This window comes from Lagenorhynchus albirostris, chromosome 20 (genome assembly GCF_949774975.1).
Source record: "Lagenorhynchus albirostris chromosome 20, mLagAlb1.1, whole genome shotgun sequence".
Lineage (NCBI taxonomy): Eukaryota > Metazoa > Chordata > Mammalia > Artiodactyla > Delphinidae > Lagenorhynchus > Lagenorhynchus albirostris.
The window spans coordinates 33,730,215-33,755,789 of NC_083114.1; the positions used below are offsets into that span (position 1 = coordinate 33,730,215).

Sequence of the window (25,575 nt, forward strand, 5' to 3'; positions counted from 1 at the left end):
AGAACATCTAGCTTAGGGTGATTCAAACTGATAAATATTTTGTAAATTGCCAAAAGCCACCCTTTGCTTTGCTGTACATCCAAAAGAGAGAGACGGACACAGCACCAAGTTTAATAGTCAGCAAAGGCCGGTGCTTCCCCTCCCTCCTCTCTTGTGGCCCGAGCCTTTCTTTGCAGATGTTATTCCTGCTTCAACCACATGGATTCATAGAAACTGAGGCAGAGGGTTGAAAGCACACAAGCCTGAGTTTCCTGCCCCTAGTGCCTTTTTGTGCCCAAAGTTAGCATTCAAAAGCCATGAAGTAGCTAAATTATTCAGAGGATCTAAAACCTCTCCATAAAGGGGGCGCGAAGTGGTCTTTGAAAATGGTTTGCTATTCACTTGACCCGGAAAATGCCACGAATCATGCAAACCCAGAGGTTCATACCTTCCTGTTCACTTCAAGACCCATGAAACTGCCCAGCCCATCAAGGGTATGTGGACCCGAAAACTGGGAATGGCATCGTTTTCAGAAGCACCGTGCACCACGGTCCTTACACTGGCTCTACTTTCGGCAGGGGCAGGTCTCACCCTTACAAAGCTCCCCTACTCAGAGTAGAACCAGAGTGAGGTGCTGGGCGTGGGCTGAAGTGACACACAGTGACTCATCTATAAATGTGGAGGTTTATTTCAACAAAACATGAAACGGATACATTTGACTGAAGCTCCTTGCTCATCAGGCTGTGCGTACATCGAATGCTCAGTAAGACAAGTGAAGGCTGCTTTGTGACCGAAGTGAGCGGACAACATGGTGATCCTAGCTCAGGCGAGTCTCAGCTGATACATCGCTCACCCTCCTCCTGCCTTGGTGACCTCGTGTGTGTGATGGGCCGTGTCTCTTCCTGACTTCTCCATAGGAAAGGGCCCTGTCCAGGTAAGACCTAAAGTGAGGCGCCCTGGGGATGGGGGGGTGGTGAGCGTGGCCAAGTTCTAGAGACTAAATGTATTCCTTTGATGTGTCATAATTTTGTTGGGGGCTGGGGGGAGGTAAACAAGTGTCACCCGCCCTCTGCCCCGAAGGAATGCCAGGGCAAGCACAGGACTCCACACCACCTGCAGGTGTGTGGAATTTTATTTATTGTAAAAAGTGCAGAGCAATTATCTGGTCAAAGGTGAGTCCACGCTTGCTGGGTAAGCGAACACCAGCAACAGTGGACGTGCTTCCTGGACTGAAAATTGTTCCCCACCTTCTCCCGCCCTTCCTGGCTTGGATGGCGCCGAACCCCCGCAGCAGGGCAGCCGGGCCGAGGCTCCAGGCTCCTGGGGGCAGGTGGCAACCCATCCAGCCGCACGGTGCCCATCTGCACAAACAGTTCCCGAGGAGAGGAGTGGAGCTCTTTCTTGTGCGTGAACTGTAGGGTTAAGGCTCAAAACCGTAGCTCGTACGGAAGTGTTCATACTGCTGCTTCTCAGACGTCTTAGTGATTTCCCCCTTGGTCATCAGTGACAAATGCTGCTAAATGCAATTAGCTGCACTGTAGGAACCGGATGCTGCACTGGGGTAGCCGGATGCTACCCCAGCCCTGATCACCTGCCACTCTTGCTTTAGGAACACCGACGGGGGGGATCAGTAAGCTCTCTCCTTGAATAAACTGGTTGTTGAAAATAAACTCTCCATCACCCATGAGGAGGCCAGGGAGGGACCCGTGGGCCTGGAAGACAGCAGCACCATGATGGGGTTGTGGATAACCTTAAGGTCACATGGATTCTGTGTTCCCTGGAAGCCTCCCCAAAGCGGGGAAGGCCAGTTCCCAGCGCCGAGAGCACTGATGTCACCAGGGCTCCTTTCCGTGGCTGTGGGGAGACCGGCTGTGCCTGTGTACATTCAAGGAAGAGACGAGACCCAAAGTAAGTAAGAGTGTCAGCTGCTAGAAGAGTGGCCCCAGAAACAGAGACGATGGCCCTGTAGGCACCGTTAACCTCCTGTAACTATCAAAGCTCCAGGCTTAACAGTAACAACCTCCCGCGTCCTAAAAAGGGAGACTGGCTGGCCCGCTCTCGCTGTCGCATGGTGACTACTTTCCATCAGTGACGGGAAGGGCAGCTCCCCTGGGTCCTCCTCTGCCCACTCGGGCTACGGTACTGCCAGTGGGACCCCCGGGCATCTCAGCTAGCCGAGCAGCGGCACACGGGGCAGTGGCAGGTCAACCGTCTCTGCGCTTGTTCTGAGAAGGGAGCCCCAGGGCGAGGCCCCTAAATCGACGACAGTGACTTGGTCTCTGCTTTCTCTGCTTCTTGGGTCGTGGTTTTGCCCTCATCTTTGAGTTCCATGGAGCTTGCAGAGTTCATGCTCTAATTTTTCTTCACAAGCTGGGTGCCTGGTGTGGACCGGGCTGAGTGTGGGGTAAGAAGCAACAGACCCGAGGCTTCCTCCTCTCCCCACGCCTGGTGCTGGGCCTATGGCCTCAGCCCTGGCCCTCCTCTGCTGCCGGTGGCTGCAGGCTCACAGGGCCAGGGGCGAGCGCGGGCTGCTGACTGCCTGGCAACAGCTCCCACTTCCCGGGGCCAGACCAAGGGGCGGTCAGGACGGGAGGGTGGCCCTGCTGGCGTGTGGTAAGACCTCTTGGTAGGTGCTTGTACCCGTCATTGCCTTCTTAGGTCCTGGGCAGGGAGAGAGGACTGCCGTCACAGCCAGGGTAATAATAAATACTGAACGGGGTAGGTGTGACTGGTGGGCTGGAGTGGGGGCTTGTGACCCTACGTCCCGGTATGTCATGCGTAACCTGAAAACATCGAGGGGAAGCAAAATGCCACTTTGATTCCAGTGCTGGTCTCGTGTGCCTTCTAATTACAGCGGCTTCAGGTGTGAAAGGCAGCTCTAGCCCTTTTCTCCGGAGGCAGGGCAGGGGTGGGCAGGAAGCTCTTCCTACGTTGACGGGGAGTCCATTGTGGAGAGGATCCGAACGACTTCTGCTCGCTGAGTGGGCGAGATGTGCTGGGTCATGTGGACGATGGAATCCATGGCAACCTCTGGATTGGCCTGTACCAAGCTGGAGGGGAAGATTCGGGACAGTGAGGATGAGAGAGAGGCAGCAGTGCCTAGATCAGGGTAGCTTCAGAACTGCCCAAGAAACCTGCTCCCAGAGTCCACTGCGGACCCTGCAGTCCCTGCCTCACCTGATTCATTTTCCTACGTGAATAATGTCCCCAGCAGCAAGATACCACACGAACCCAAAACATTTTGTTATGTCAGAAAGTGAGGAAGTAACCTCAAAAAGCAAAACCCAAAACCCCGATGGGGTCATGTCACAAAGATAGTGGACCCAGCCTGAAGGTGCTCCCACTGGCTAAATCTGGGACATGTGAGGCATCAAAATAATGAATTACAAATCATTGAAAAAAGACATTCACTAGTCTACACCAATAACGAATATATAATAAATGGAGGAGGAGAGAGGACTTTTGCTTACAGGAGAATTGGGGTGGTGAGATGTGATTGTGCAGAGGAGTTGGAACACTGTCATTTTGCAACCTCACTGTAAAGACTGGATCAGGGACTTACCTCGTGGCACAGTAGCTGAGAATCTGCCTGCCAACGTGGGGGACACGGGTTCGAGCCCTGGTCCGGGAAGATCCCACATGCCGCAGAGCAACTAAGCCCGTGCGCCACAACTACTGAGCCTGTGCTCTAGAGTCCGCATGCCACAACTACCGAAGCCCGTGCGCCTAGAGTCCGGGCTCCACAAGAGAAGCCACCGCAACGAGAAGCCCGCGCACCACAACCAAAAGTAGCCCCTGCTCGCCACAACTAGAGAAAGCCTGCGTGCAGCAACGAAGACCCAACGCAACCAAAAATAAAAATAAATTAATAAATTAAAAAAAAAAGACTGGATCAGGCAAGAATCATCCCTGGATGCTAAATCTAGGTGGAAATTCTGATGAGCAGGAATCTGCATGGCCTTGGAGTGTCTCTCCTCAGACTGCTTATTAGGTTCGAGGGGGATGGGAAAATCAGGAATTATACAGTGGAGAAGTTGAGTAACAGCTTGGTCAGGTGATGGAAACTAACATTGGGACAGGCAGATGACATCACGTGCCTCCAGATACGGTACCCTGTGAAGGCCAGATCGTCACGGATGTAATATTCTGGCTGCAAACGCACAGCCTGAATCTAATCGTGAGGTAACATCAGACAAACTCAAAAGGAGCAATGGTCTGCAAATGGTGGTTTAGATAAAATGTTCAACTTATAAAAATTAATCATTTTACTCTGGTTATGTAAGAGAATATCCCTATTAGCAAAGGCATGCTGAACTATTTGGGGGTAAAGGGCCATGATGGGCCATGACATATGTAACTTACCCTTAAATGGTTCAGAAAAAGAAATATATACACACACGCGCGCACACACACACACACACACACACACACACACACACACAAATGATATATCAAAAAGGGTAAAATGTAAATACCAGGCACATTTGGGTACAGATTTGTTCTCTGTACTGTTTTCAGTTTTGCAGTTTTTTCTGTAAATGAAATGTGTCCAAATAAAAAGTTTAAAAAATGTCCCCAGCAGCCTCCACCACCCAGCCTGTGGAGAAGACGGAAGCCTCTAGAACACAACTAACTCTTGGCTGGGGGAGGGGAGGAGGTAGTTTCCCAGGAAACTATGATGCAATCAGCTTTTCCTCACAGAATCATTCATCCGGTTTGAGTATCTGCATTTGGAGCGAATAGCTGGGCACAATGAACTAAGCCTTCGTTACTAAGTGCCCCTGGGGACCAGCAGCTGAGCAAGAACTGCGCTTCAGGGCTCCTCCGATCTGTGGGTCAACCACAGCCGTCTCAAACAGAAAGGGACACAAAGACTATGAGGCATCATCACCTCACCGTTTGTCCTTGAGACGCTCATCCCCGAGAAGTGAGCCCCACTTCTACCCAGGAGCACCCCCACCTGCCCCCGCGGCTCTCACCTGCGGATCTGCTTGAGGACGTAGTCTCTGCTGATATACTTGATGTTCTCCTCTATTACCGAGCGAGCGCCATCTTCCTCTGCCAGCTGCTTCTCCAGCCATTCCACCAGATCCTTGTTGTTGTCCCAAACATAGGCCTGCCAACAGACGACGCCTGCTTGGACACCAGGGCCCAGGCCAGGCTGGACACCCTGACTAGTCTACATCTGGAAAGTGCACTGCAAAAGCTTACTCAACGTAAAGAAGCCGTTCCCAGCTCTCCATTACTGTTGGCTTTGCAGGAGGAGGAAGCAGGCCTCAAGGCAGGAGCCTTCCTCGTCTTCCCTGCCCTGCTTTTGAAGTGTCCACCTGGGCCCCCCAGAGGCATCCGTGCTCACACGGACGCTGGTCCCGTCCCCCCTACCTGTTCCACAAAGGCTACGGGAATTTAGTCCCCTGACCGATTGTTTAGTAAAGTGCAGACTGAGAGGGAAATGCTGTTTACCTGGTGTTTCTAAAATGAAATGTGTGCTTCTTGAGGAACTGAGTCACGATTCCTAAATTTAAGTCTGTAGTCCCAGCAGGGTGTGTGGCAGGTGAGCAGCCTGGCTGTGGAGGCCTCCTGCCATAGAGCTGGAGGAGGCCAGAGGTGAGGGGAGTCCTGCCGCGGGTCGGAAACCTAAACCCCAGTTCGCTTTCTGTGAGAGTTTTCCGAAGGGTCAGGATGTCCATCACCCTGAAAGTCTCAACAAACCACCTCTCACCTCCTCCTTTCAAGATCATTTAGCTGAGCATTTCCCAGGTAGTTGACTACATAATAATTCAGGAGTGTGTTAGAAACCTAATAGCCTTCTCCTGGCTCTCGTCTCCGCTCATTTTCTTTACAAATCATTTAGGAATCGTTTTGTTAATGGTTTCCGGAAAACCAAGTACCGCCATTAGGGCTCATTCATATTTATGTCATTTTGTTTGGGTAATTAAACACAAAGCTCGTCATTTAAAGGTGCGCTGTCCTCCTCTGTTATCACTAACCGAGTCAAAGTCAGAATGCCAATGAGTTTGGCGCTGTAATTTAATAGGTGGGTGCGTTAGGGAGCTCGGCAGGTGGCTCAGGAAGGCTGGATTCCAGCAGAGGCGCCCGAGCCACGGCTGGGACCCCAGGGCCTGCAAAGCACGGAGCTGCGTTCTCAGTGCCCGCCAGAGTCGTCACGCAGGAGGAGACCGGGCGCTGTGCTGTTTCCTAAGGTTCTACTTCGGGCCTTTCAAAATAATGGTTTCTTTTCAGACTCTCACTTCCCCATCTCCACCTTGGCCAGCGAGTTCCCGGGGCTGCTTGTTTATTACATGTCCTGTAACTGACGTCCACGTTTCTAACAACCCTTAAGGAGTCCTTCACAGTTGAAGGATTAAGGAGCCCCAGGATTAAGGATCAGCAACGTGCCTTTTCTAGTTCTTTTGTCCAGTTCTTTTTCTTGCTCCAAATTTGTCCATCTGTTTGTAATCACTGACAAAAAGATCAGCTCTCCTGGTCAGGGTGGTGCGGCCCGGACAGTGCGAAGCTGAGGGGGCCTTCCCACCTCTCCGTGCTGCGCGTCCTGCCCAGCACCTTCGAGGCTGAGCGCAAGCGTTTTGCACATCCGTCTCTACTGACCAGGGTGGGGCGGTGGTGTTTCCCACAGTGCGCTCGCTGTCTTAGCTCCCGCGTGCCAGCTCCTGCCCACCCCACATGTGGACGGGTGCGCCTGCACTCCCGAGCGCTGCCCCTGAACGCCGACATTTCCATCTCCATCATGGTAATCTGGACTTCTGCACATGCCCTTACCTATGAGGATTTGGGGTGAGGAAAAAAGAAAACAATGCGTGCTTCTTGGGAAAAAAAACTAGATTTACCCAAGAATCCCAAAGCCTTTAGTTTAAGAGAATATTTAATACTCTTATTAATCATTTTTAATCCGTTTGCTTTTAATTAAGAAACAGCATGATGCTTTCCTATCAACATATGCCAGGGAGCAGATTAATTGTGGCTTAAGATAACTCGCCTTGATTGGTGTAATGTATTAGCTAACGAGATGCCTGCTTCTAACGATGCTCAGACACTGCACTGGAAAGCCAGCTGCCCTCCAGAGAAAACTCTTCTGCTGTCCCCTCCTGTAGCCAGAATACACTAGGTATTTAAATTAAACATTGAAAAAGTTCCCAGACGGAATTAAAGCAGCACATTCCAAGTTTTTGAAAATATAGGCCCCTTATATGAAAGATTTGCTGTTCACTCAATACGACTGGGTGATGACCACCAAGTCAAACCCTGGTCAAGTTTTGACCACAGCACAGAGCACACGAAGGCCATGGGGTCGCAATCCTAGCCAACAGCGTTTTTAGCAAGAATCAACAAATGCAGGTGCCGCGGCACCACAGGTGTTTTGCAACAGACCTGGGAGGGTTTCCTCTACTGTGTGAGCGTGCTTCCCCCATGAGGGTCAGCGAGTCTGCAGTTCCTCGTTCGCCCTCCAGGAACGGAGCTGTAGGAATCATCATTCCGGCTAGAAGGACGAGCAACCCTATGCTGTTTACATTTCCCTCCTTAAATTTATGAGAACGTGGCTGATTATTCCCACCATGGATTTTAACCACGTGTGACATGCTGGGTGCTAACCTCATGACAGGCCTGGGCCCCTATGTCACCTGCCTGCATTCATCCCAGTCAGAACATTATAATACCAATAAAATATCAATAATTAAACGTCGCGACAGTGCCTTACAGTGCGTGTCCAGCTGGCACTGTATCCCGCTCTGCGCCAGTGGGTCAGTATCCCTGGCACTACTCAGCTCACTAATTGTATGTAGTAATTAGTCTATCCCACAAAATCTAAATGACCTGTTTGGAAAGTTTCCTTTCTAATGTATCGGATTGCTGTTAAGCCCTCCTTACTCAATGGTACAGCAGGGCCTGGGAGTGACCAGGGCACAGGCTGATGGATGTGAGCCGTGATTACCATGCCCTGCAGATAAGTCACCTTGTGAGCTGCCTGGAGATACCTCAGCAAAGTGATGTTTTCTGATGCTTTGGCGGACAGTAGCAAACAGCCATGTGGGCTGGGGTGGCCTGCTGGCCCCATCTCCTGATAGCCACTCCAGCCTCAGCCCCAGGCCCAAGGCATGCTGCCCAGGTTCTGCCTCACCTTTTCGCTCCTTGGCCCGAGATCAGAAGTTTGGCGCATAAGACTTGTCCACGGGAAGCTTGAGGAGAGTGGAAGTCAAACAACCCTATCAATGGTGCTTTTTCCTCTACCTTCCTCACAAGGGCCTCCACTGACGATTCATCTCATTTGGAAATCCAGACTAAGAATGAATGGGCTGGGACTTCCCTGTTGGCGCCGTGGTTAAGAATCCGCCTGCCAATGCAGGGGACACAGGTTCGAGCCCTGGTCTGGGAAGATCCCACATGCCGCAGAGAAACTAAGCCCGTGTGCCGCAACTACTGAGCCTGCGCTCGAGCCTCTGAGCCACAACTGCTGAGCCCTCATGCCACAACTACGGAAGCCTGCATGACTAGAGCCCGTGCTCTGCAACGAGAAGCCACTGCAATGAGAAGCATGCACACTGCAACGAAGAGTAGCCCCCGCTCGCTGCAACTAGAGAAAGCCCATGCTCAGCAACGAAGACCCAACGCAGCCAAAAAATAAAAATTTAAAAAAGAGTGAATGGGTAGCTTCCTGGACAGTAAGGGTTCACTGTGGCATCCTAGATCATGGATAAATTAGAGCACGCCAAGTCAGAGAACACCGACTGAGAATCTACTGGGCACATGGCTCCCACCAAGACCATTTCAGCTGCACTGAAACTCTCAGCCCACCTTCTAACATGCTGTGCTGAGGGAGGAGGAAACTGAGCGCCAGACATGGTGCCCGACACTTACGATGTCCTTTAAAACGCAATAAACCTCGGGAAATAAACATCCCTATTTTTACATATGAGGAAAGGGAGGCTTAAGTATGTCTAAGCCAGTAAATTGTAAAGCTGGGATCCAAAAAGTGTGAGATTCCAAATACCACATTCTTCTCAATTTCCACATTCTTCTCAATTTCTAATTTCTTCTCAATTTGGGCCTGGGGGGAAAATCAGCTTGTCTGAAAAACTGCATACCTTAAACTATGGATCTAAGAATCAGGAGAAGAAACGTGCCCGTGAAACAGATGTGTGCCTTGTTCCTATGACCCAGTTTAAATCTAAGCTCTCGCTGTGTTTTCAGGGAGCTCTGGTGATGCTTCTCTTCTGCCTGCAGTGAAACTGTGAACCATAAACCCTGTCCCCTACAACGGGTCTGTCCCTGTGGACTCAAACAGAATCCCATAACTCATGGTAACAGACTCCTCTAAGGGAAACAAAAGAATTGTACTGCTCAGTTATATAACATCACGGTGTGAATCTCTTTTTTCAGGATTAAGATTAAAAAAAAAAAAAAAACTATGAAGAAAACACACAGCACGGCTAACAGATGCCTATCACTGTCTTTCCCTACCAGTAACCACAGTAAGAACCAGAGGGTCACTTCTTGAGGCAAAGCCAGGGTTTAGACCTTGCGAGAGACAGTGTACGATATTCCATCCCTGACTGAAGAATCGAGGAAAGGCGCCAGTTTTGGGGTTTGAAAGGCCGTTTCCAAGCACCGCGCAGACTTGGTCCCTCAGAGGCAGCCACTCGGCTTTTGAACACGGCAACACTTTCTTCTCTCAAGGGCGCTGCAGATTTTATCACCAGCCCCACACTAAACCGGGTCCTGCTGAGCCCGCAGAATCCAGAAAGAGGTTTCAAAGCCACATCGTGGGACCACCTGCCCTTCCTCTCTCCCCTCGACTGTCCTCCTGGACTGAGCGCTCAGGGGGGCGCTCTCTTCTGTAGATGGGGGGCAGGGGAGACGGCCTCGTTCTTGGGTACGTTTGGGTCCCAGAGCCTCTGGCCTCCCCTCCTGAGCCATGGGGCCAGGCTGTCTTCTGCACTTGATCTCCAGCCAGGAGTCTGTGCACACAGGTGACTGTTTTCTCCGTCGACAAGATGGCGATGACCTGCTTCTCCAGACACGCTGTCCCCTGGGAGTGGGATGTTAAGGCACAACTGAAGGGCCTGTGCGCTGGCTTCACGCTCAGAGGGGAGCCGTCCTTCCCCGCATCCTTGTGCCCACTGAGGCCGTGCCCGTCCGTTAGTGACTAATGGCGGAGGAAGGCGTGCGGGCCTCTCCTGGCCGCACACGCAGAGTCCATTTACCTGGCTGGCCGCTCCTAACTGGAGAACAGCCTCTTATTTTACACTTGCGTGACTTTCAATGCCAACTTCCGCTGCAAGCTGCCAGTGGCCACTGACAAAATTGTCTCACTCAATTATGATGCCAAAGACTGACCTTAACCTGAACCACATGTCGCATGAGGCTGCACATCTGAAATATTTATCCAAGGAAGCTTTTCGGTCATAAAGAAACGGGTAGACTTAACACAGAGGTGAATCTTAGAAGCAACCCGACTCACTGACTTTAAAACTTATAGCAAATCTTGGGGTTCCTTCCCGGGAACAGTCAGCAGAGACCTCAAGCAACACTTCCCAGGAGGAGGCGGGTGTGCCCTCCATCCGGCCCTCCAGCACTTCTCTAAGCCGGCAGTCACCAACTGTTTCTGATCACATAGCTATCAGGAAAAGAGACACGTGTATTTCCAGCACATACTACCCACATTCTGATAAAATGTATATATGATGTATATGATTAAATCCAGATACTAACTATGAATAAAGGTTGATTTCTTTCTTTTTCTTAGTAAAAACAGAAATAGAAGTCCCACCTTTTCCTTCCCATCCTCCCATGGACTGTCTCATGTAGCCCAGGACTCCAGAAGCAAATGCTGGTGCCTGGCTGTCCTGGCCTCAGCCCCAGGGAGGAGCACTAGGGACACCATCTCAGCGGGCGCTGCTCCGAGGTGTGCGCCTTCCCCGTGAGATCACCCCCAGGAGATGGCGGATCCGTAGCTCCCCGCAGGGTGGACGTTTCCTTCCAGCTCGGATTTGCAATCAGAAGACCTTCAGCCGGAGTCACAGCGTCTGCCGCCTGGATCACCATCCCCTCCCGATAGGCTCCTGCTCGTGCCCCCTCAGCGCGCCCTCCACGCAGCCCCTGAGCCGTCTCTCTACAACACGCATCACAGGATGTCCCTCTGCCGCTTCAAATTCTCAGTGGCTTCCCAGGCCTCAGGACAAAGTCCCAGCCCCTCCACGTGGCTCTCCTGGCCCTACACCATCCCGGGCTCTGAGCCATCCTGAAATTCCTGCAGTGCCTCAGGTGCACGGTACTCTTGCTGTCAGGCTTGGAACATGCGGTTCCTTCTGCCTGGAACATTCCTCCTGTCTCTTAATCCAACCTTTTCCTCTGGTTCATTCCTACTATGTTTTCAGGTCTCTGCTGAGACATTACTTCTAGAAGTCTTCCCAGACTCTGCCCTCCCTTCCCACACAGCAGGTCCGGTGGCCCTTCTCTGTGCTCTACGATGCCCTGGACCTGCCATGTTTGACGTTGGCCTCACTGTTGTACGTGACCCCTTGACGAATCTGTCTCCCTGCCTTGGTGGCGAGCTCTGCGAGGACAGGAGCATATGCCTGCCTCCTTCACTGTCTGGTGTATAGGAAGCATTCAGAAAGGTTTGCTGAATGATGGAATGAGCTGCAAAGAACGCCCTACCACCTCCTCTCACAAGCCGTCAGGACATATTACTGTGGGGAGGACACAGGCCGAGGCCCATATCTCCCTTCCACTCCCGAGGCCCGGGGATTCTTAGACAACAAGGCTTCTTGCGGTGCCAGGGGCGGGCGGGCGGCGGGTGAGGAGCAGGATGTGAAGGCTCCTCCAGGGGGCCACCTACCTTCACTGTCCCTTCCACTTCCACAAACCAGCGCCTTAACATGGCCTGGATCTGGCCGTCGGTCAGCTCGGGGTTGGCGTTGTGAATTTTCTTCTTGACCAGGTCCTCCAGCAAGAGACGCCTCAGCCTCCAGTAGAAGAAGGTACGGGATGTCTTCCAATCCAGGATGTCCTACACCCAGACAACAATAAGCTTAGTCGCCCCAGCTCGGTGCCCAGAGGGGACTCCACGGGCACAAACCCTACCCTCCAGCAAGCCCCTCAGAGACTAGAGTGGCCACGAGCCCAGCCCCTGTAGACGGCTGCCCAGTTCAGAGCGCAGCCCCACGCCCCACCGACCGCAGCACTGCACAGGGAGGGGCCTGGCCATCGCTCGGCCCACACGGAGCTGAGATGTTCGGGGGTGCAGGGCTCAGACTCCCGGGTAGCAGAGAGCACGGGGCTGCTTTTGAGCAGGCGGTTCAGACAGCTCGCACGCAGGTCAAGTGTGAACTAGCCGCTGCCGGGACCCTGACACTGGGGTAACCCACTGCCTGAGGACCCCGGGGAAGCTGTCCCCAGTGGAGTGCCTGGGAATCAGTTTCTCGCCAGCAAAATGGAGCCTGCCTCCTGAGGAGTCCCCGGGAACCTGACTCATAAGCTGTTTGAGGATGGTAGTGGGCACAGAAAAAGGGACAAGTCTCGCCAGAAGAACTGAACACGGTTTGATCTGCACCCGCTGTTTTAATGCAGCCCCGAAAGCTCCCTGCATGGGAGCCCGTGGGCACGAGACACACACGGGCTGGCGGCGGGTCTCTGACAAGTCAGGAGAAGCGGCGACCACCGTACTTACGTTGATGACACCCTTCTCCTGCATCCGGCCCGGTGTGTCGTGCAAGTCAGCAAACTGCACGGCCACCTGGCGGTAAATGGGAAGGAGAAAGTCCTCCCGCTCCTTCAGCTTGCTCTCCAGCTCCTTCCGCTCAGCTGCGCTTAGCTCGGGGGTGCCTGCAAGGAGACACACCGTCAGGCGCAGGCGGACCAGGAGCCTCTGCTCAGAAGCAGCCACAGTCACGGGAAGCTCTGAGGCTCAGCTCTCCAACGTCTTCATCGCCTCTGCTGACAACCGGACTCTGCCAGGTGCCAGACCTGTCCCTGTCTTGCCACGGGGCTCCCGTGCCCTCCCTTCCCTGTGGGGCTGACGACTGAGAAAGCAGCCCTGGGGGGGGCCCACGCCCCGAGCAGGTGCCAGCCCGTGCCCCTCACCACCGCTCTGACTGACAGCGGGCCCCTCATCCCCACGAAGGGCACCGTGCCATGCCCTGCTGACCAGCACTAGAGCGGCCGGGCTGCTCCGGGTGTGGGACACGCTGGGGGGACACGCCCTGTGCCTCCGCACACAGACCAGCAGCTCTTCTTCCCCACGTCCACACCAGTCACCTGTCCGCCTGGACAGGACCTGATGACTCCTCAGGTTGCAAGCTGCTTTACTTCACAGCTTTAATCTCAGGTCTGCATACTCTTAACCTGAAATTAGTAGAATCCGACCCAATCAGAGCCAGAGGCATGTGTCTCATGCCAGCTCGGGGGATTAGCCAGCCTCCTAGTCTCCTACCTGGGCTGCTACTGCCAGAGCCAACCCCTGACCACAGTGACAAAGATATTCTAGCTCTTGGGCTAAACGCAGAGGAGGAGGGAAATAGAGAAAGGCAGTCCACAAACCCCATTTGGATCCCCAAGCTTATGAGCACATGGCGCCCTTACGCAACAGATGAGTTTGGACTCCTTATAACAAGCAGCCTCCCACCCCCACTCAACAGTGTCCCAGGAGAGGCGCTGCTACGTTGTGCTTTTCTTCCTAATTACTCTCAGAATGGAACTCGCAATCAATACCGAGAATTTATCTGCCTGCCCAGTAAGGAGGAGTAAGTCTAACTGAAAGAGCAATAGGTGACAGCCCCTGGGGTTGGGGACAACTTGAAGTGCTTTGTCACCAAAGCTGATAAATAAATACATGACCACAGGTGATGGGGATGCAATAGAGAAAGGTCTATTTCAAGCATGTGTGTCTGGAACGGGCCTTGCTTTTATGCCACTATGAATCACATGCCATAAACAGCCTTGGGCTGCTGAGTGAGCCGTATTATACCCAAACACGTGTATAACTCTAGTACCTAGCTTCAGTCTTATGAGGTTTTTGGATGCCCAAGTCCACCTTTTTTTTTTAAAAAAAAACAAAACCCATCACTACTTTGAACTGTGATGAATGGTACAAAGGGCTATCTTTCCTTGGGTTCTCACACAGAGGCAACCACTGACCCATCGCGTTGGGCCCCTGACCCCCCAGCAGCCTTCTTTCCAAACCAGGTAAACAGCAGTGGGCACCACACTGTGGGATGAGACGGAGGCCCGTTCATTCTAGGTGGACCTGCCTGGAGGGTTCCGGGGAGGAGAGCTGACCAGCTTCTTCTGAGATGAGATGGTCTTGAGTAGAACACCCTTGACAGGGAAGCAAACATTTTTCCTTCTCCAATAAAAGGAACCAAGACTCCTTGGAGAAATGGTTTATTCCGCGGCTGGGGCAGGAGAAATATAAGATGAGCCTGGAGTGTATTGTCACAAAAAGCGGGGAAGTACTCAAAAACTGACTGGGACATGTTAAAAGGACACAGGAACCAGTGTGAAGGTGTTCTGACGGGCTAAATTTGGGACAATTTGAGCATCAGATAGAATATTTATGGAATTAAATAAGAACCCATGAGTCACCCTGACATAAATAATTAAATGGGGGAGAAGGGAAGGGAAGGGAAAGCCCTCTCTCTCCCCAGACTAACAATAGAGAAGGAATGATGGACTTAGAAAATCACCATTTTACAGCCATCACAGTCATTGATTCTGCCAAGAATTATCAACACATACTAAAACCAGTGGGTGAGCCTTTGAGGAGGAACAGGATATTTACATAGTTTCAAAGCAGCTCCTTACAAATTACTTACTAATTACAAAGGGGAAGATGGCAACTTTACAGTGGATTAACCCAGTGAACAAAACCTTAGAACAAGTAATCAGAGCTAACCAGCACCGAGAACAGGACAAGCTGACATCACGTGCCTCCTAATACGACATCCTGAGAAGGACATGACATCACTTTTGCAGTATTCCTGCCAAAAATGCATAATCTGAACCTAACCATGGAAAATATAAGACAGATTCAAACTAAGGAACGCTACAAAAAGTGGCCTGGACTCTTCAAAAACTGTCAAGATCATGAAAGACAAAGAAAGGCCAAAGAACTATTCCAGATTAAAAGGGACAAAATACTGGACAACAAATTGCAACATGTGCTCTGAGATTAGATCTCAGATATGGACTAAAAAAAAAAAAAGGCTATAAAGGACATTATTGGGACAACTGGTAAAATTTTAACATGAATTATGGATTAGACAGCAGTATTGTATCAATGTTATAGCTTCTGATTTTTTTTTTTTTTTTTTGCGGTACGCAGGCCTCTCACTGTTGCGGCCTCTCCCGTTGCGGAGCACAGGCTCCAGACGCGCAGGCCCAGCCGCTCCGCGGCATATGGGATCCTCCCGGACCGGGGCACGAACCCGTATCCTCTGCATTGGCAGGCGGACTCTCAACCACTGCGCCACCAGGGAAGCCCCTAGCTTCTGATTTTAATAAATGTATTTTGCTTATGTAAAAGAAAGTCTGTGTTCTTGGAAACACACACTGAATATTTATGGATAGAGGATCGTGATGTCTACAGATTAGCTCACACAGTTCAAAGAAAACACGTATGTGTGCAGAGAGAGTGAGCGAGGGAGCTTGTGCATGTGAAAATTTTAAAGCAAGTCGAAGAAGTTAACAGTAGGTGAATTGGAGAAAAGGGCATCAGAAGTTCCTTGTACCATTCTTGTAACTTTCCTGTAAAATTATATCAAATGGAAAGTTAAAAAAATAAGTACAACTAAAAAAAAAAATGTATCCTGGCTCCCCAGTGCATATAATCAGTAATCAACAGGGCACTGGGCACTGTTCTAAGTGCTTTACATCTATTAACCCATTTAATTCTACAACAACCTTATGAGGTTGGTATTCCTATTCTCCTCCTCTTACAGGTGAGGAAACTGAGGCATTGAGAATTTATGTAACTTACCAAGGTCACAAAGCTAGAAAGGGGCAGAGGCAGGACCCGGATGCAGCAGCTTGGCTCCCACAGCTTTTGAACACTGTGTTGTGTGTGTTTCTGGCTTATGTGTACAAGCGCTTCGGTACTAGTATCCCTTTAACTTCAGAAAAGGCTAAATGAGGATGGCAGACTCCTGCCTGATCAAGGTGAGGTTCCACCTCAGTCCCACCCCACGACTAGACCGAGACGGCATCTCCAATAATTCCCATTCTGTATGCACGTCTCTAGGGTAGTGCCTCCTGTTACAGGCATACCTAGAGAATACTTTATTGCTAAAAAATGCCAAAACAAGTATAAAAACATCAAAACATAACATCAAAGATCACTGATCACAGATCACCATAAGAAATATAATAATAATGAAAAAGTTTGAAAGCACAGTAAAGCGAGTTATACCTGTACTGTATTTGTTATGGGGAAATCAAACAACGCTATCAAGCAGGACTGCACACTATAGAGAAATCGTTTGTGAAAGGAAGAGTCAATCGATGCAGCAAACCTCACTGGTGTCTTATTTTAAGAAATTGCCACGTCCGTCCCCCCCACCCTTCAGAGACCACCGCCCTGATCAGTCAGCAGCCACTAACGTCGAGGCAGGACCCTCCACCAGCAAAAAGATTATGATTCACGGAAGGCTCAGATAATGGTGAGCATTTTTTAGCGCTAAAGTATTTTAAATTAGAGTATGTACATTGTTTTTCAGATATAATGCTCTTGCACACTTATAGTGTAAACATAACTTTTCTATGCACTGGGAAACCAAAAAGTCATGTGACTCGCTTTATTGCGACATTCACTTTATTGTGGTGGTCTGGAAGTGAACTCGCGGTATCTCTGAGGCATTGAGAGATCGTCAGGTAAAATCGCAGCCCTGCTGGGGGGCGGGGGATGGCAGGACCGTGAACATGGCTGAACAGGGACTTCCAGACCCTCACAACGTTCTCCCTCAGGGTCAACAACATATATACATAGATGCGCTCCGTATACAACACACACCATTTATCGAGCATTTCCTATGCGCCAGGCACTGCACTCCATGATTTTAGGACCACACAGCTCATAGGTCACCACGCGCAGTTCAGACCCAGGTCTGGTCAGCTGCTAACACTGCTGCCAAGTGGAACACCTCAGAGTTACTGAACGCTTTCCAAGTTGCTTCAGATACATCATCTCTAATCTTTATAATAACCCCACCTTACAGACAGGGTCTCTGCTTCACAAATGAGAAAACCAAGGCTCTGAAACGTAAAAGTAACTTGCCCAATGACAGACACCCAGCTCTTAAGTAGGAAAGTCAGGATTTACCCTTGGGTCTGGCTGTCCCTGAAGCCTGTGTTCTTCTACATTAAATGGTACTGAAAGTGGCCAAGCAGGAGACCTGGCAGTGGCCACAGAAGGGCAATTAGCTGGAGAGTTTGGTTCACTGTGTTAGGAGGAGTTAAGAGCACAGCTCAGCACTGGGTGCAGAGCAGGGGGACTTCTGCGCTTAGGAACAGAGCACTGGGGGAATAAGACCGTGGCTTTACCCAGTTGGAGGGACAGAGGAGGCTAATTCCCCTAACAAAATTCTCATCCACCCAATCAAGCTATCCTAGAGCTCTGAAAGAATACCAAAATAAACACCTACAATACTCTGGCCCTCCTGAGTGAGACTAGGAAGAACCCAGAACATTCCCCCAAAGCCCGTGTTGTCTGATTCCTTCGGTGATGCCTCTGATTGCCGTTCAAGACCTACCTCAAAAAAGCATCAAAGCAAGGAAAAGACAGAAGTAGAGAATGTATGTAATCTTAAATGCCCATGAGAAAGAGAAAGATTTGTGTGCTCTGTTTTAAGGGGGAAAAAAAGGTTTTCTACATTTTATTTTCTAAAAATCAGAGGCTGCTCTTAAGCTAGTTTTACACCCTTCTGTAGCACAGCGAGGGCCCCTCTCCTTGTACGGCAAAGCAGCCAGCCCCAGTAATGATTTAGGGGAGATTAACACATATGTCAATGTCTATTTTCTGCTTAATTTAAAAGCAGCGTCTATAAAGATTTTTGACTTCTGAACCCTGCTCTCCTGAAAGAAAGAAGGTAAGAATGAGGAGGGGGATAAAGAGTGATTATCCCATCATTGATCATTTGTCAGGAGCATTTCTTATTCACTGGACTATTGTAAAAAGCTAAGCTCTCGATCAATCCTATAAGCTCCCTGTACAATTAAATATCTTGGAATGGTTTTCTTTCTTTTCTAGCCAGATTGCAGGGCCTCAGGGTTTTTAGGAAAGCAAGCCAGTGTGTGTGCATGTGTGAGTGTGTTTAAGAATATGCTACAGAGAGGAAAGTCATTCTTTCTAGTCATTCTTTCTACTTTAGGAAAAGGCTGAAATGGGAAAAGGGAAAAGAGAGGTCGGTCACTCCCATGCCTTCCTTCCCAAAATAAAGAGTCCCCATGAAATGCTAAAAAAAAAGCCTTACAATTAAGAATGTTTAAAGACTTAGACGCAAGAAGAGGTATTACTAGTGACCAAATGAAAGCTAACATCATTGAGATGTTACCATACACTCGTACTGTTTAAATACTTTTCATCTCATTTCATCTTCACGACAACCCTAAAAGATTGCTGTGATCTTATCGTTGGGGAAACTGAGGCACGCAAAAAAAGTGAAGTAACTTGTCCAAGGCCACAAAGCCAGGAAATGATGGAGCTGGGATTTGGGCTTAGGCAGTCTGGCTTCAGAGTCCATGCTTTTTAAATGAAACAAGTTAAACTGACCTGCACGTGTCCACAGGACAGCAGCCTGTCAGGTGTTCCAGGGGCCAGGACATAATGAAAAGCCACATCTCTCCTCCATGGGGTCAAAGCTGAAGAGAAGCTTCTGAGGAGCCCGCTGATTTCTGCGGCAGGAGGTGCTTTGACCCAGCCTTGACCCTGGGGGAGGGCGGGAGGTGGCCAGCCTTACCGTACGGATGAGCAGACCATGGAGTATGATCTGGGGGGAGGGTGAGACCTTCAGAGCTCAGAATAAAAATCAGAGTGGTAGGCTAAAAATTCTCTGCCAAAGGCACGAGGTGACCTTGCAGAAATCTCTTTCCTTTTCTGAGCTGTTTCTCATTTATGTAACAACCATCCTAATCTGGCAAACAGGAAAAAGGATGTGATATTAAAGTGTGTGTTCTTTTGATTCTTAACTTTTTTTTTTAGTTCTATCAAGAAGCCTATGTAAATATAAACCCAATTTTAACTTTCATGTGCCCTTCCTCCTCTGAAGAAGAAGAAGGCAATTTGCTGTGATTGGTTAAATACTTATGATGCTAAAGAAAAGAACTAGATCACCCTCCCCACTAAGCTCCTGAATATCTCAGATATGAGAACACATACCCATTCCTCAACCTTAAGATTGAAAAATCAGCATAAAAAAGACTGGAATCTTATTAAGATTCAGAAGTACAAACATAAGTAGCTGTTTAAAAGATCTATGTAAACACATTTTCTATGTTGAAAGAAATTTCTCTAAAATACAGTAAGATAGGGTGGAAAAAAAAAAAAACCTGCAAAACTATTTCCGTATCCATAACAGGTGTGCCTTTCTTTACACAAAAGCATTCTTGAAAAACTGCAGAAATCAGATCCTGTTTTAAATGCCTTAAGGGAGCTATTTAGAAGGAACCCTGCAGTGAATCCTTTGGTAAAGCAAATAATCCTTTTGTAATGGGAATAATTTCTCCCAGTGTATCTAGTTTTTTTTTAAATCCCATTTTCAGATATCTGCTTTTCTTTAAAGGGGGCCATAACTATCTAAATACAACTGTATATGCATATTGATTTTAACAGCAATCCTCTCAAGGGATGTTTAACCCTGAGGTTCCTTGCGATGGCGTTAGTGTTCTACTGTTCATATTTTTAAAAATCATTATAGTAAAGCCAGAGATCTCCAAATGGGGATTAAAAAAATATATTAAATACATTACTCCCCCTGCAGCCTGTGCCCCCATGCAAACACCCCACACAAAAGCACAGAATTCTCTGAATTCTAGTGGCAATTAAGCCTGGCAGTCTGTACTAGTTTCTTTCTCTAAGTTGCTCTTCCTCAGTCTGGCAGGCGGGAGGACAAGGATCTGGGTCGTCTGGGACCAAGCGGGGAAGAGGGTCCCTCTGACAAGTTCTCGTGACAGCCTCAGGCAGGCAGAAGCTTAGGTTTTACAGTCTAACAGAATGCCTGCCAGGTCCCTCCAGCCTGAGGGAATTGTGACTCACTCCTTCCTGGGAAGAGGCAAGCCCAGATGCTTCTATAAACACAATCAGATCACACCAAAAGGACGACCCCCTTCTCCTTCCCAGAAAATGTCACTACTGCACTAAATTGCATCAAGCCAAAGAGCTTCTGAATCGGTGTGACAGGTGGGTTTTAAGCTGCTGCTAACTTAAGGGAGGATCCCATCATCTCTACCTTCATGACAGAAAGTCTTACGTTGTTCCTCAGCAGCCTACCTACTAAGGAGCCCAGTGTTTGGGGACCTCGGTGCCAGGGAGGACACTCTGTGTACAACAGGGGAGAGGGCCAGAGGCCACTCCCCAGGCTGAGTATTAGGACTTCTTTCTTTCCCATGATCAACTTTCCAGGTAAGGACACTGCTTTGTGCCTCAAATAAGCAACCTGAGCTCTTTTCAGCTTACAGCATCTTGAAGAGGGCACAAGAGATAGAAAAGCACACACAGCGCAGAAACTTCGATCACCTCTGCCAGAAAAGCAGCTTAACCCTTGAGTCCCCTTAACTCAAGGAAGTATCCATTTCCTGTCATCCCGCCGGCTAAAGAGAAGGCTTGGGAGTGAGGCATTCCTGAGGATTTTCAGACACATGTATCCTCACTTGCAGCCACAATACTCCATCTACCTACGCCCAGGGTGCCTCAGGCCGGGAGGCGTGTGGGGTGTGGGCGAGGGCCTTACGGCCAAGCAGGGGCCAGCAGTGGTGCTCGCTGCTGCCCGTGTCAGACCGCCACTCCCAGAACGCGCTCCGTCCGCGTGGGCATGGCCAGTGCGCTGCATGGCAGGCTGCCCGGCTGTCTGGGAACAGGGCCACGACCAAGACGTGTGTCTGGAGCAGAATAAAGTTCCACCAAGCGGCTCCTTGGCCCAGGTGCTCTTTGTACCGAGGAGAGGGACGGCGGGGAGCTTACAGTGGCTTCACGCTTGGGCCAGAGGGTTCTCTCTCTACCTAAATTGATTTGTCACTTCCCTCGGAACACAAGAGGAGGATGAGGATCCAGAAGAGGATCTCACATCACGGCATCATGAGGCCAGGCTGGGAAGGCTGTCCTGCTCTAAGGCTGCTCTCCCTGTCCTGGAGGTAAAAGGATATCAGAGAGAGACAGGGAAGCCTTGGAGGGCTGCGCTCTGTTTCCAAAAGGAATTTAATTTCCTTAAGGCAACCAGAATGGTAGGACATTTTCCTCTCTGCACTGACTCTCCCAAGCCCGGGTTCTGAGAACCCAGGGTCAGAACTGGCCCAGCAATGCAAGACTCTGGTATTTGGTCTGATATCACATTCCTTGCTGGGGTAATTCTTCCCTTTACCTTTATGAGGGACCAATCTATGTACTATTTTCATACTCTCTGTTATAATCACAGAACTGTAAACTAGTAATTCACCACCTCTACCCAAACTAACTATATAAAATGACAAAAGGCCATTTAAAAAAAATAAGAATCCTGAAAGAGATGACGTTAGCTGTTCAGAAGTCAAATATTATTCATTATCCTTAGAGAGTATTTTGAGCAGTCAATCACCATGCACTGGTTTGTCTAAGTGACCTGATGGCATGCTCCCCTGTGCAGAGGCCCATTTGGGAAGAGACTGGGAACACAGAACAACATCTACTCCTCAGACGTCCTCCTATGTCAGATTCCTGTCCGTGGAGTTGGCTTCAGATCACAAAGGGAAAGCACTCTTGTTTAAAGAACTGGTTTAGGGACTTCCCTGGTGGTGCAGTGGTTCAGAATCCGCCTGCCAATGCAGGGGACACGGGTTCGAGCCCTGGCCCGGGAAGATCCCACAGGCCGCGGAGCAACTAAACCTGTGTGCCACAACTACTGAGCCTGAGTTCTAGAGCCTGCAAGCCACAACTACTGAAGCCCACGCGCCTAGAGCCCGTGCTCCGCAACAAGAGAAGCCACCGCAACGAGAAGCCCACACACCACAAGGAACAGTAGCCCTCACTCACCGCAACTAGAGAAAGCCCGCGCACAGCAACGAAGACCCAACGCAGCCAAAAATAAATAAATAAATTTATAAATAAATAAATTTATAGAAAAAGAGCTCCTGTTTACTTTTGATCAGGCTTAGTATTCAGCTGAGGTAAGTATCTGAGGAAATCCTGAGAAAAGTAGCACACAGGGAACCAGAATTCCCTTCTGGGCACTAGCGTACATTTACTTTGTACCTTGGATGACTTATTTAACTCTTCCTTCTGCCTCGATCTCCCAATCTGGAAACTGAGGTCATTTTTACCCACTTTGTGAAAAAGCATTTTGGCAGTCTGCTTCTAGGCACTGAGAAAGGAGCCGAAAGCCAATGTGAACCCAAAAGGAGCCAGGTTCACAAATGTTTCTTCTGTTACATCCCCACTGATCTCTTCTGTCACGAACACACCTGGACGTCTATGGTCTCCCTGACTGACTGAGAATACCTGAGACAAGACTGCTTCTTCTTCTTAGGATGGAAAGGAAACGATGCCGATCACCATGTTTGAACAATGCTTCGCAGATTCAAAGACGGCGCACATTCATCTGATCCCCACGCTGGCTAGGTGGGAGCATCACCCCCACTCTCTAGATGAAGAAGCTGATGTTTGGAGAAGTTAAACAACTTACCTGCAAGCAACATACCCAAGACCTGTACGTAGTTATTTTTACTCCAGCTCCACTGCTCATGCCCCAAGCTGCCCTGGGCCAGTGCCTGCTTCACATTTAGCCGACTAAGGATTCTTCCTCTAGTGCCATTTTGGTCAAGGTTAAATAAATATGGTTTTCTTCAATGTGGATAGGAAATTGCTAATAAGATGATTTGTAACAAATGATTAAACGGCCATCCCTTGGGAATCTCCTCCTTTTCCCCTTTCCGTGTTTCAAACGTTAAAAGATGCTGGGTGAATGTGGGAGCGATATCACTTTCCTTCAAGAGAAAGAAGCTTCAGCCCCACACCCCTCACCATCCAGTCATTCTACAAACAGATGTTAGAGAGGATCCCTCTTCCTACCAGCCAGTTACTCTGAAGGGATGATGACAGCCACTGGGGGGTTAAAAAGAGGCAGTGAACCCCCAGGTAATGAGCAGGAATTCAGCAGGCAGTGTAAGATAAATGGAGCTCTCTCTCTGCTGGAGTCAGCATGAACTGCGGCCCTGTGGCTTGTTTGTGGCAAATGGAGTGCGCGAAATATCAAAGGGCAGTGATCCAGAAGGAGACCGACTTTGACAAATTTTAAATTGGCCAGAAAGAAAATCAGGAAAAAAGAAAAAAAGAAAGAAGAAGAGGAAAAAAAGAAAATTATGCAATTCGCTGTGTTCTGAAATTGTGGCGTTGCTGCCTTCGTGCAGAATTAGTGGTAAAAACGGCGATGGCGGTGATCGCTGGATGCTGGGAGCGATTATGAGGCATCTAAGTGAGATGCTTATCAGTGGCTGAAGCTTTTAGAGCTCTCTCTGTGTACAGTTGTGAGTAAACTTGCTCTTGAGCTGCAGTTACTTTAATTAAAGTATATGGGGTTGGTCAGAAGTAATTATCCTGTTTGGAGAAGAAAGAGGAAGAAAAACCACCTCAACAATTCTGGGTGGCAATAGATTTTAGAAACAACTTTGCCAATTTCTTGTTGTATGTGTGCATTTCCTACAAAAGGATCAGGCTGCGGTGGGTTAGAGTTATTGGTGGTTGTTTCCTAACGGCAAACAATGGGACACAAACAGGGTTTATGGTAACCCGAGTCGCTGTGTATGGCAAGCAACATTGCGCACTGCTCAGGCCTCTGATGCCAGGACGTGCGGTCTCTAGGGTGAGGGCAGGCAAACTCTCAGAAGTTTCTGTGTCTCTGGATGGTGAGGATGTAAAGAGTTCACAAATGGTACTTTATTAATTAACTTACTATTTGGAACATAAATGAGCTAGCATCTCTTTTTTATGTCTTCCATTCACTGAGCTTCACTACCTTTTAAAGACAATCTCCCTGTTGTCTTTAAAAAACAAAAACAAAACAAACCAACAAACAAAAGACCCTTAAGCCATTATCTTTACTAACAGAGCAAAGGGCTCAATGGGAGACCTGGGCAGAAAATCAGTGTTTTAAGAGACTCTGAAACTCATTCAGACTCTGGACTTGACACAGGGCCCCCACGGTTTAGTCCAATGTTCAAATTGCAAGCCCCTTCCAAAAGCTCCAGAAACAAATGAGCGACACAGTAACGGCTGGAAGCATGGAGTGCACATGCTCCCAGGGATTCTGCGGCTCGGCCTCTATTTTAAGTGCACAGTGTACAATTTTTACTTCCATTTCTCCAGCTCAGGATGGCCCCAGGATGCCGCCTGGGTAGGTCTCCGGTTTTTCCACCCTGTGACACTGACTCTTCAGAAACAAGGCAGGCTCGTCCAGAGAGACAAGCAGAAACAGGAGACTTAAGCCTAGCATGTTCTCTGCCTGATCAGCCTGCCCCCAGCAGCAACTTCCCGCTAATCATTCTTTACAAGGACATCCACAAGCCTAGAAAGATGGACTGTTTGAACTATAAGGAAATATCAGAAGAAAAAAAATCAGGTGACTTTTGCTTTTTTAAGGGCCCACTTTCCCTCCTATTACACACCCTATTTCATTCTACCAGGGTTCTTACCATAGAGAGGACAGTAAATAAAGATGATCATGAATTTGATCAAATGCTTCAGTGCCTCCTCCCCTGGCCTATGAATGCACTCATTACAAATCAGCTGAACGGCTCATTGATTTGCCAGGAGGACAAGCAGACATACCCAATCGCTCAGCCAAGTGGATGTAGACGGGGTCCACCCGACGCATGGTTTTCACCAGATCCTTTCTGCGGAATTTGATTTCTACTGTCCCTTCTGGCTCCAGAACTGATCCCCTGGATCACAGAGAAAGGAAAGGAAACAAAACAAAACAGAAACAGAGGCACTTTAGAGGAAGGAGACAACAGAATGAGGCCAGTTACAATCTGTGGACCAGGAAATAGCTTCATTATGGTTTTACCCACCCACAGTTCACAGAGGGAACCCCAGGGAGAGAGAAGCAGGCACCAGAGAAGTCTAAGTGGGGTATGAGAAAGGCCTGGCGAAAAGCAATTAAAATAATTCTTATTACGACATCGGTCTACTTCCATCTCAAAGGGAGAAGAATACAGATTCCACCACCTACAGCTGATAAGGGTAACAGGAATCACGTTTTTCAGAAAAAAAAAAAAGCTGATGTAGCCGCAGTGGCAGAGGAACAGTCTCCATCACTCAGGCCACGCAATGAGGGAGTGGCGGGGTGCTGACTGGTCCTACACACGGATGGCACCCTGCTGCTATGGAAATGACATAGGTTT

General features: G+C 49.2%; 1 protein-coding gene across 1 annotated transcript; it reads right to left on the minus strand.

Annotated features, from left to right (window-relative positions):
• Positions 1–1,533: 1,533 nt before the first annotated feature.
• Positions 1,534–25,354, minus strand: LOC132511895 (acetyl-CoA carboxylase 1-like). Its single transcript, XM_060135711.1, has 6 exons — positions 25,350–25,354; positions 25,001–25,113; positions 12,668–12,822; positions 11,837–12,007; positions 4,959–5,095; positions 1,534–3,029 (listed from the first exon to the last, which is right to left on the minus strand). The coding sequence occupies exons 1-6, from the start codon at positions 25,352–25,354 to the stop codon at positions 2,906–2,908; spliced, it is 705 nt and encodes a 234-aa protein (XP_059991694.1). The 3' UTR covers positions 1,534–2,905.
• Positions 25,355–25,575: the final 221 nt, after the last annotated feature.

Coding starts and splice junctions, on each gene's coding strand:
- LOC132511895 (XM_060135711.1), bottom strand. Junction 12,823..25,000: donor CCACTTGGCTGAGCGATTGG/GTATGTCTGCTT, acceptor GTCTCCTTGCAG/GCACCCCCGAGCTAAGCGCA. Junction 3,030..4,958: donor GTCCTCAAGCAGATCCGCAG/GTGAGAGCCGCG, acceptor CTTCCCCTCCAG/CTTGGTACAGGCCAATCCAG.